Here is a 12,372-nt window from a genome sequence, read left to right as displayed (position 1 = left end):
TCTTTGATTTGAAATTCAATACCGATACCTAGTATATCTAGCGATTGAAATAGCAATTTTAGTTCTTTGGTGCCAACTTCAAATATTTTGACAGATACTACCCTCCTTTTGTTTTAAAAACAATGCATTAAAGCTGTATCCATTATCCCACATAACCAGAAGCTGCATAGATTTTGACCAGTTAACATGTATAAGCACTGAACAGTATGGAGATCCTGAGATCATACTCCAAATCAGAGAGCAGCTTCTCTGGGTGTCAGAGAAATACTCGGCACATACTAGGTATTTAGTCAATATTTATTGTTCATTATTATCAAATTCAGTATGTATTAATTATGTTGGAGAGGACAGTATTAAATAGGGCATAAAGAGATTAAAGAAGAAACCCTAGCTATATCCATATTCCATGTCTGCATTTAATCTGTTAAAGTGGTTTTTTTTGGATTATTGATTTTGCTTTATGTTTTTTTAAAGATTTTATTATTTATTTGTCAGAGAGAGAGAGAAAGAGAGAGAGCAAGCAAGCGAGCACACAAGCAGGCAAAGTGGCAGGCAGAGGCGGAGAGAGAAGCAGGCTCCCTGCCAAGCAAGGAGCCTGATGCAGGACTCGATCCCAGGACCCCGGAATCATGACCTGAGCCGAAGGCAGCGGCTTAACCAACTGAGCCACCCAGGCATCCCGATTTTGTTTTACATATAAAAAAAAATCAGAACTTATTCTCTTCAGGAAAAATGTGGACATGTGCTTCTGCCAGAATCTGATTTTGATGAACAATTAAAATCCAAACAGATTGTGCTGGTTTTTTAGGAACTTCAAACCTCATTTTAATTTTGGAGACATCGCTCCTGCTTCCCCATGATGGAAGAGATGGTAAATTACATGGACATTGTCTTCTTCATGTGGATACTTAAACTGCAGTAATAACTGACCGTGCGAGATAAAAAGAGGCAAGAGAATACTCCAGAAAGCAGGTGTTTAGGACACTCTGCCATATAATGTCATTTGCAGAAAACTGGAATTTTGGTTTTACCAGTTGGAAATAATGAACTGTTTTTCCAAATATGCACATAATGCAAACTGAGTTACCAAAAAGGTAACCATAGCAGCACTCTGTGTATGACGGATGGAGAGCGGAAGATTGGATTCCCAGTTATTAAGTTCAGTGAGAGGAAGGGAATGTAAAAGTATCAGACTCTAGAAATATTCAAGTTGGGCTCAACTGAATTCAGTGTATCAAACACCTGTGAAATTCCTGATTTAACAGGAATCAAATCCTTACTGATTAAATCCTTACTGATTTCCAGACACTGAGCTGAGTCAGTCCCATCTCTTACCAAGTCTACTCGGGGGCAGTTAGAGAGCCAGCCATAGTCAGTGCCCTTTTGGAGCTTAAGATTTTCAGAGAACTACTGGATCCTTGCAAATATGTGCTATAAAACACTAACTAAGGAGTACCTAAAGGACATTCATCCCACTTACCTGACAGGAAGGAACAGGATGTTGAGTTTATTAAACTATTCTTTAAGAAACCATTACCATGTATGTCAACCTAAGTGACCAATTTTGAATAATTTAAATGATAACTAAAGGGCAATAACCAGCAAGGCTAAATTTTTATTGTATATATCAAGCATCTATTATATATGTGTATAAGTATATATAATTTTGTCACATATATAGCATTGTATATAATTTATATGTCATATATATAATTTATATGTTATAGATATAATATATGGCATTATACTAGATTGGGATCATGAACAAACATTATCATAATAATAGTTACCATTTATCAAACACGTATCATTGACCAGGCACTGAGCTGTGTATTTATGCATGTCAATTACACGAGGTTGGTACCATTTTTAGTTTAACTTTACAAATGAGGAAATTTAGGCTTAGAAAGGTCAACTGCATTGTTCTACATAGTGGTTTTGACTACAGAAGCAATAGGAACTCTCAGAAAAGAGCAGTCAAGGAACACTCTTCAGAGAAGTGCTTAGCTAGATATGGGCTTTAGAGGCTCAATTTACGGTTTACACTATAGACTTTTAAGGGTCATTAAATTAAAAACAAAAAACAGAACTATGGGGAATCAACATAGGACCACAATTTTTATGTGTGTTTCTATGCTGTTCTTTTATTTTGTTTACAAGTTTGTTATCTATGAGTTCAATAGGATGAACTTGCTCTTGATTTTTGATTTGACTGTCCTTCATACAATGACTGTCCTTCACCAATGAAAGTGGAGAAACTCTAAAGCTATTACTGATTTTGTGGAGAAACTGAGACAGGTTGGGAATAGTAGCAGACTAGCTAAATGGCTGTAATCCAGGTATGAGATGATGACTGATTAAAGTGGTGGTATTGCCATTCATTCATTCCTTTAACAAATCTTGACTAAAGACCCGTGATATGCTAGCATCTATGTAAGGGGCTGGCAATACGTAACAGCCATGATCTCTGTTCTCAGAGTCTAATGGAGAAGCCAGGGATTAATAAAATGAATGAGTAATAACAAAATTAATTAAGTGCCCTAAGGAAAACATGGTTTTTATGGGAGTCATAATAGAAACCAGACGTAGATGGGATGTCAGGAAGATGCGCATGGAGGGGATGCTTCAGCAGAGATCTGAAAGATGATTAAGACTGAAATAGATGTGTTGGGGAGAAAGAACAGAAAAACGGTGAACACAATGAGCAAAGGGAACACCAATTACAAAGATCCTGATCAAAGTCTTTGGAGATAAAATGCAGAAAGCAAGGGGTGCCTGGGTGGCTCATTTGGTTAAGCACCTGACTCTTGATTTCAATGCAGGTCATGATCTCAGGGTCATGAGTTCGAGTCCTGACTTGGGCTCCACACTCATCATGGAATCTCTTGAGATTCTCTATTTCCCTCTCCCTCTGTCCTTCTCCCCACTTGAGCATGCACTCTAATAAATAATAAAATCTTTGGGGAAAAAAGGCAGAAAGCAAGAAGGAGAGCTGGTAAGGCTGAAGGGTTGGCTAAGAATGGACTATGCACAGGGCCTTGAAGTTCTTGGTTGACCATTTTATAATTATTATTAAAGGTATTGTTCCACCATCTTCTGGACTCCAATGTTTCTGATAAAGTCAGAAGTAATTCTAAGCATCATTCTCCTGGGTATAGCATAGTGTTTTTCTCTGCCTGCTTTCGAGATTTTCTTTTCATCATAGTTTGCCTGTGATGTACTCAGATGTGAGTTTTTTCATATTCATCTTGTTCGGTATCCTGTGATCTTCTTCAATCTGTAAATGTATGTCTTTCAACACATGTGGGAAAATTTCAGCTACTATTTCTTTAAATATTTGTTTTATGCTTCATATTATTTCTCCTCTCTTTTGGGGCCCCAATGACAAGTATGTTACACACTTGGAAGTATTTTTTCATAAATCTATTTGTTCATTTTTGAAATTCATCTTTTCTCTTTTCTTCAGACTATATAATTGCTATTGTCCACTTTTATGTTTACTCATGCTTAGTCCCCTCCACTCTGTTGTTAAGCCTATCCAGTGAATTTTTTTTTAAATTTCAGATATTGTAATTTTAAATTTAGGAATTTCCACTTGGTTTTTAAATTTTTTAAAAGATTTTATTTATTTATTTGACAGAGATCATAGGGAGGCAGAGAGGCAGAGGCAGACAGAGAGAGAGAAAGGGAAGCAGGCTCCCTGCTGAGCAGAGAGTCCGATGCGGCGCTCAATCCTAGGACCCTGGGATCACGACCTGAGCCAAAGGCAGACACTTTAACCCACTGAGCCACCCAGGCACCCCTTGGTTCTTTTTTTAGTTTCTATTTCTCTACTGAAACTTATTATCTTTTCATTCTTTAGATCATAGATTTTATTACATCTTCAAGCACAGTTATAATAGCTGCTACATAACCCAGAAGCTTAATTCTAGTGCAGGGGTCATCTAGAGATTGATCTCCATCATCTTTTCACTTAAGAATGCATCATATTTCCCTGTTTCTTTGTATATCAAGTAATTTTGGACTGTATCATAGCCATTAGGAGTGATACACTGTATAAATAGTGGATTCTTACATGTTCCTCTGAACAGTACTATTTTCTTTCCCCAAGTAAGCAGTTAACTAAACTCAAACTATAAAACTCTTGTCTTCCTAGAGATTGGGATAGCCCTTTTTTGTTCTTTTGGCATTATCTAGGAAGGTTGGAGTTTCTCTTATGCATATGTAATTCAAGGTTCGCCAGAGATTTGAGCAAGAAAACATAGATTTTAGGGTGCTGCCTCTCTGGTTCACTCCTTTCTTGAATTTTCCTCCTCACATTTCAGTAGCTGTGTTTCCCCCAAATCCTCTCATTCTTCAAATAAGCAAGTCTGTAGGTTTTCCATTAGAAATTTAGTTGGCAACGGAATAGAGTCTTTTTTCAGAAAGTCATTAAAAAAATAAAAAAACAAAAGTCTTAAAGTCATGAAAAAAAAAAAAACCAAAATGAAACAAAGTTAGATAGTACCATTCTCTTCTTCTAAGTGTTGACTTCCAAATGTTCTAAATCTGCTTTTGTTCACTTGTTAGTTGCCAAAAGTAGCTTTTATTCAATGTTTTCTCCAGAGTTTATAGTTGTTATCTATGTGACTTTTTTTTCTGATAGGAGATACCATGCTAGATAATTACAGCCCTTAATAAGGAAGACAATGGGGAAGATTAACAATGTATGATATGATCAGATTAGCACCTTCAAAAACTTCAGATGCAGGATGGAGAGGAAACAAGAATGAACGGAGAAGATCAATTTAGAAATCACAGCTGAAGTTCACATGAAGGATGATGGTAGCTTGGCCTGGGTGGTGGTAATGGAAGCATAGCAAAATGGGTGGGTTTGAGTGATTCCTTGAAGGTAACATTGACAGGACTTGGTTCATGGGTTGAATGTGTAGGCGGGAAAGCCAGGTAGAGAGAGGTATCAAGGATGGATGACTCCTAGATTTCTGACTTGCCCAACTGGATGGCTTGCATGCCACTCCTAAGAAAATGAACCCTGGGAAAGATTCAGAAATGAAACAGAAGGAAATGAGAGTTTGTGGCATTTCAAAATAAGAAGTGGATATGGAGGGTGGATGATGCCTCAGATATGACGTCAATCCTCTACGCTTAAGGAACTAGAAAAATGGGGCTACTGACAGAAATGAGGTTTAATGTCAAAATAATAGGGAACATATTAAATCTTTCTGAAAATATTGAGAAGATATTTTGGAGTCTAACAGTGCCTGGGAGTCATGACCGTGCCTTGGGGGTTATGACTATATGATCACTATCTATCATAGTAAGTGGCTGTAAAAAAGTGTTGGTCAATAAGGAACTCTGGCCAGGAAAATGCCAGGAAAAGAAGTTTTTGCGTTATCCTCATTATATAAAGTAAAGCACTATGGTGCAACATTTCTCTGCCACAGATTCTGCTACACCTTGGCTAAATAATGTCTCTTGCTTATGTGGTGCTTCTCACCATGGGGTGGTGAACACAGGTTCTCTCCATGTGTCCAAACCAATGGTATCTTAAAGGTTTCTTTAATGTTGTATTGTTAGTAATCTACCTATTCATCCAGAGTAACTGGTTATCGATTGAATCAATCTGTGGTCTGAGTTTCCCAAGAAATTTTTGTGACAGTTGCAAGAGGCCAATTGTTTATCCTTTACAGGACAAGAGGCACTAAGTGAGGTAACTAAAAGTCACTTCAAGATCCACATAATATATTCAGTTGCCTTGGCAATAGGCATCGTTATTATTAGCAACCTCAATGATTTTTACACTTGTTTCTCTTAGATGTGAATTAATTTTATATTCATGCTTCCATTATTTATGTTATTATAATCGACCTCAAATACTGATAAAAACTGTTAAGACAGAAACCAAACAGACCTATCAACAAACAGAAAACAAACAAACAGATTGGCATAAATATGTGACTAAATTTTGTGGGTGGTTTACACACGGGGGATTACACACCCTATTGATGCTGGGTGAGAAAAGCAGGGTTCTGTAATCATCTGTGCTTTACTTTTGTCCTCTGTAAAATAAGAGTCCTAAGATAATGATTTTAAGCTCCTTCCAGCTCTAGTAGTTTATCCTAACATATTTTCCTTCAAAATGTACATTTGCTGAGTCTGTTAAGTGCCATATGCAAAGTCTGACTTCGTTTTAGAAATGAGATTCCAAGGTCTGGACCCATCCGTCACCGACCTACCCATCCATAAAAGCAGGTTTTTATTTAGAGCTTACTAAGCACTGGAGAACTAGTTTCAGTTCACATGCTAATTAGCCAGGCAAGAAATAAAGAGGTGAACAACAGATCCATACACAAAATAATTACAGATTTTGCTAAGTGGCATGAAGGGGAAAAAGGGGGCGTTGTGATCAAAACTGCTTAAAGGGTACAAATGAAAGCAGGTGGCCAAGAAAGACTTCTCTGGGGAAAGGATATCTAAGCTGAGATATAATGACAAAAAAGGGCCAAGAGAAGAGCATAATAGTAAAATGGGAAGTAGGTGCAAAGGTCCTGAGACGAGATTAAATTAAGGTGTGGTAGCCACAAACTGAACGCAGGAGCCGGTTTGAGAAGTGAGTAGTCTCCTCTCAAACCAGACATTAAAGAGAGGTGCAGAAACGTAAACCAGTACCATGCCTCTAAGTATATTTTTATCATTGTTGAAAATGTAGTTGTTCTTTTTTTTCCAATAAAACTTTGTCATGGGTTTATTCTTGTTCTTTTTACATGAATTAACTTTTAAAGATTTCGAGTATAGTCAACATCAAGAAAAATAACCCACATAAACAAAAGCTCTCGGGGTCCTCACTTACTTCATGGAGTAAAGTAGTCCTAAGGCTAAAACGTTTGAGAATCACTGGTCTGGGTTATTCTCGTGTTGGATGCTCTAGCTCAGTCCGTAAAGTCCCCCGCTCCCCCGGGCTCAGAGCTGTAAAGACCTTCTCCTTCCTTCTCTCTCCTCACGGATCCAGGCTCCAGCAACGGTGCGCGCTGGGGCTCGAGCGTCGGCTCCCTCACCTGGGTGGGTCGGCCCGCGCCCGGGCCTCGCATCCCCCGCCCCCCCAATCCCCACAGCCAAGCCCGCGCGCCAGTTCCCAGACACCCCCTACCACATCGAGCCCCCTCGCCCCCACCACCGCAGGGGCGCCGGGCACCCCCGCCCCCGGGGCCTCCCGGCCTCCCGCGCTCCCCTTCCAGCCCCCACAGCACCCCTCCCCGGCAGCTCCCTACCCGCCAGGCAGGCGGTGGCGTCGATCCACTTGAGCAGCTGCCCCGCGCTCAGCTCGCCGCGCGGGTTGGCATGCGCGGGCTGGATGGCCTGGCTCATGCGCACCTCCCCGGGCGCGGGGCGCTCCATGGCCCAGCCCACAGCGAAGCCCCCCGGCCGCCGGCGTCCGGCCGGGTCTGTCCGCGTTGAGCCCGCCCCCGCCCCGCAGGGCACCCGCGCCGCTTGCCCCTGCGGCCCCGAATCCCGCTCCTTGCTGGCCGCCAGGTGCACGGGGAGATGGGATCTGGGGTGCCAGGAATATCAGCCAAATCCGGGGTCACCAAGGTTGGCAAAGCTGGGAACGGTCCGAGTTTCTTACTGTGAGGGGAGGAGAGCAGTGGTTATGACAGAGGACTGTGGAAAGAATTAAATGAGGTCACGGACGCAACTCTTAGCACGTGCCTGGCTGAGCGGATCCAGGTGTTTGGTAAGTAAGCTGTGAGGTTAACACCCGTCCGGAGACGGCGGCGGGAGGTTTGATTGATTAGTTAAAAGCTGTCCAGAGAATGTGGACTTTGGCTTTAGAAGCTGGCTTTTGAGTATTGGACTACCCTTTCCCCCCCTTGGCTGTTGACTGACAGGTAGAGTAGTCGCTCACTTCTCAAGCCCTAGTTCGAAATACACCTTCTGTTTTGTTTTTTCTTTTTAAGATTTTATTTATTTATTTGACAGACAGAGATCACAAGTAGGCAGAGAGGCAGGCGGGGGTTGGGAAGCGGGCTCCCTGCTGAGCAGAGAGCCAGATGCAGGACTCCATCCCAGAACCCCAGCATCATGACCTGAGCAGAAGGCAGAGGCTTTAACCCACTGAGACACCCAGGCGACCCCAAAATACACCTTCTGATTCTTAGGAGGTTATCATAGCTCCCCCAAATCATTTGTTATTGATCGTTTTGTTACGAAATTACCCCCTCTGCCAAACACACACAGACTAAATTTTATGGGCGGTTTACACACACACACACACACACACACACACACACACACGCACACACACACACGCGCACACACACACACACACACTGCTGTTTGCCAGCACATTAGAGTCACTTGACAGAGAAAGGCAATCTTTTGGTTTTAATCTAGAGAATTTGAGATTAGAAACTGTCACCTCACTATTAATGATCCCAACAAATCCCAAGACACTCTCATCTTTACAGAAGACAAAATCTAGACAATTAAATGAGAATTTTCATTCTTAGCTGTTAACACATAAAAGCTGTTACACTTACTAGAGCTGAAATCAGTGACTTTACAAAGCAGTTCTCATTAAGGAAATGGTGACAGCAGAAAACCTCCAGCATGTAATACATTCCCAGTTCCTGTATTGTTAGGGCCGGCTGCCCCTGGGAGAGCATTTACAGGTGAAGAGAGGGAAGCCGGGAGAGATGACTCCATGTGTCAGACATGCAGCCGACATCATAGCGGCAGCTAAGGGAGTAGGATCATCTGGATTGAACTCAGGGACCATGACTGCCCAGAGTAGCTTACCACACAGCCTAATCAACTCCAGCAAACTGGTGATGCTTTCTCATCTCTCTGCCGCCTGCCAAGCCCTAGCCTAGAGATATCAGAATGGAGATTCTTCTCATTTTGCTTCTCCTTTAAAAAAAATTTTTTTAAGAACTTTTTTGTTTATTTATTTGACAGAGATCACAAGTAGGCAGAGAGGGGCAGGCAGAGAGAGAAAGGAGGAAGCAGTCTCCCTGCTGAGCAGAGAGCCTGATGTGGGACTCCATCCCAGGACCCAGGGATCATGACATGAGCCGAAAGCAGAGGCTTTAACCTACTGAGCCATCCAGGTGCCCCTTGCTTCCTTTTGAAGGTTATATGAAAGAGAAGAATGACGGCAACATGGACTTAACAACTTTTTAGAATCCTCTGTGGAAAGATTTTGGTCCTATACAAACATAAATCAAACTTGGATGCTCTGTTAGGCAAACATTAAGTTCATTTTTTAATAAAAAGCATAAAAAGGATTTTTATTTTTTTTTCTTTAGTTTGACAGACAGAGAGCACTAGTAGGCAGAGAGGCAGGCAGAGAGAGAGGGGGAAGCAGGTTCCCTGCCAAAGCAGAGAGCCCGATGCGGGACTCGATCCCAGGACCCTGGATCACGACCTGAGCGGAAGGCAGCAGATTAACCCACTGAGCCACCCAGGCACCCTAAAAAGGATTTTTCAAAACAAAGTAAAACTCCTGCCTCTAATACAGTCCTTACATGCAACTATAGCCTTATTTCAATAACAGCAATAGTACTCATATCACCCCTCTTTGGAAGACACCTCTAGGATTCATAATACCATTTTTTGGCAGATTTGAGTATTGTTGAACATGTATTCACTCCGTCCACGGATAACTTAATGGAAGGCACTCATTAATGTTGGGCTAGGCCACGTGACTTGCTTTGGAATGGAATGTGGGGAGGTAAGAGGGTAACACTTCCAACCCTAGCCCTTCGAAGCAACATGTGACCCCGGCCACAGGAAGATGATATGCCTGGGTAGCTTTCTCTGGAAGCATCTGGGTACTATACTGAATTCACCTATTCCAGAACCACCCAGCCAACCTGTAGATTTGCAGCCAGAAGCTAAGCTACCCAGCAGGCACACAGACTCACGCATGAGACAGAGATACCTGTTGAATGCCCTGTGATTTGGAGATTACATGTTACACAGCAATAACTTATGGTTACGTGTCTGAACTTCATTTATTAATATTTTAGAGAATTTATTAAGTTACCAGAAATAGGGATTGCATTATGTTGGTTTTCTCATTTTGGATTTTAAAAAAATGGCTACTAAAATGGTAATATTACGTATATATTCTTTTACTTGGTTTCTTTTAAACTAGAGGAATTTCAAAATGTTTTAAGCCTAGGTATGAGAAGGCAGTTTTCCAGAGTGACTATCTGGAAGCGGACAGCTTGTATTTGCGTATGTATGTGTAGTGATGTTTGATCCAAAAGCAGACAAGTTCACAAACTCACTATTGTGTTTTCTTATGTGTGTTATCTCCTCTTTAGATGTCCTTTGATTATGGTTTCATATCTTTTGTTGGTTTCTCACTGATTTTCATTTTCAGCCTCTGCCTGAAACTACTGTTCTTATGTTTTTGTGAATGGTCTCTTTTTCTCCCACACAATGAAAATGTCATCTGCATGTGTGAACATTTGCTGTATCCTTTATCTGTCAAGGATTTTTGCTATTATGTTTAAAGAAAAGGCTTCCATTTTCCATTTCTGTTTAGAGACATCTTTTGAAGATGAGCAGAATGTGAAGCCAGCTTGATTTTTTAAAGGTCATGCACAAGAGCAGGAAAGCAGATCGGGAAGAGTGTGGAAAGTATGATAATCACTAGAATAATGAGAACTTCTTTAGGATGTTGGAGTGGGAAGGAAACTAGACAGTCTAACGCTCTCGTTCTGGAGATGAGGAAATGAAATGTTTGCCCTGGGTCACATTGCAAGGTAGTGGTCAGGCTTATAGAAGACTGAAAACAAAGAACACAACACGCCAAGAAGGGAGATGGAAAAAAGTATTTTCCCCAGAGCACACCCTCTAAAAAGAAATGTGAAAACAAACAGTTTGTTTGGGGGAAAAGTGCAGAGAGCACTGGTAGGTGAATCCAAGTGTGGTCCCCAGACCAGCAGCAGAGGCACTGACTGAGAGCTTGTTAGAAATGCAGACTCGGGGTGCCTGGGTGGCTCAGTGAGTTAAAGCCTCTACCTTTGGCTCAGGTCATGATCCTAGGGTCCTGGGATTGAGCCCCGCATCAGCGGGGAGTCTGCTTCCCTTCCTCTCTCTTTGTCTGTCTCTCTGCCTACTTGTGATCTCTGTCTGTCAAATAAATAAATAGAATCTTAAAAAAATAAATTAATTAAAAAAATAAAATAAAATATTCTTAAAAAAAAAAGAAATGTAGACTCTCTGACCCCACCCTACAGCTGCTGAATCGAAATCTGCATTTTATTAAGCCTCCCATGTGAGTCATAAGCACATGAAAGTTTGTGAAGAACAGCTGGAGTTAGCTGGAGTTGCCCTTTCTAGAGACACAGGAGCTGGAGTCTTCATCTTCCAGCTTCCCCCTTCCCCCACCTCGACCCCCATCCTTCCTCAACTAAGGGCTGCTCTAACTGCTTAGCACTTATGCTGACTACAGGCAAGAGCTCTCAGGCAGAGCTGTCCCTCAGGAGGCAGTGGGACAGTGTCAGCTTGTGCTGGCTACTGAATGGTGAGGGCCAAGTGCATTCAGGCAAGGCACAGAAAGCCATGATGCGTGATGGGTACACTGTGCTGAATGTCAGAGGCAGCTGGAGTCTTTTCATTTTAGGACTTGCCAGCTTTTTCCAGGTTCTCTTCCTCTTCTTTGTTCTTGGATCCTACTCTTGGGATCTGTCTCACCTTGGGGAATTGGACTGTCCCATTTAGCACCTGGAGCCTCAAGCCAGGCTTTCCCCTGTTTGTCCCTGTGCTTCCAGTGGTCCCAGCTCACAGACAGACAAGCATCGGGTGTACAACCTTGGAGTCACCAGCTTCCCAGGGAGTGCAGCACTTTATTTGTTCAAACAAAAGCCGTGTATACAGAGTCCACGTTTTCCTCTTCCCCAGATTTGCTGGGCCCCACCTTCATCCCAGGCACGGCTCAGTGGAGACCTCTGGATGCCAACACCGCTACTTTGTCAATATGCTGGACTATAGTGATTACTTTCAAATATTGAACCAGGCTTGTGTCCTAGAATAAATCCCACTTGGTCATGCTATGTAATTCTTTTTATACATTGCTGACTTCTGTTTCCTAATATTTTGTTAAGCATTTTTACATCTATATTTTTGAGAGATAGTGGTCCGTAGTTCTCTTTCTTTCTTTCTTTTTACTTTCTTTTTTTGGTCTGGTTTTGATGTCAGGTTGATAAAGTGTATCAGGAAGTATTCCCTCTATGTTCTGGAAGAGGTTGTAGAGATTTAAATGTTTTTCTAGAATTCTCCAGTGAAACCATCTGAGTGCTGGAGGTTTTTTTGGATAGGTTTCTAAATTATATATTCAATTATAAAAATAGTTTTAGAGCT

The 12,372-nt window shown here is 41.7% G+C and overlaps 1 protein-coding gene across 3 annotated transcripts in view; it reads right to left on the bottom strand.

Annotated features, from left to right (window-relative positions):
* The window catches only part of ACOT12 (acyl-CoA thioesterase 12), a 52,475-nt gene extending 44,851 nt beyond the window's left edge, over positions 1-7,624 (bottom strand). For all 3 annotated transcript variants that reach the window (XM_045998971.1, XM_045998970.1, XM_045998972.1), the window contains exon 1: positions 7,269-7,624. In XM_045998971.1, the coding sequence (XP_045854927.1) occupies positions 7,269-7,395 (127 nt within the window). In that variant the 5' untranslated portion in view covers positions 7,396-7,624. The remainder of the gene's footprint in view (positions 1-7,268) is intronic.
* Between the last annotated feature and the right edge of the window lie 4,748 nt (positions 7,625-12,372).

The sequence above is a fragment of the Meles meles genome, chromosome 3 (assembly GCF_922984935.1).
Source record: "Meles meles chromosome 3, mMelMel3.1 paternal haplotype, whole genome shotgun sequence".
Classification (NCBI taxonomy): domain Eukaryota; kingdom Metazoa; phylum Chordata; class Mammalia; order Carnivora; family Mustelidae; genus Meles; species Meles meles.
The sequence above is the reverse complement of the archived record's forward strand: the minus strand, read 5'-3'. Positions and strand labels throughout refer to the sequence as shown.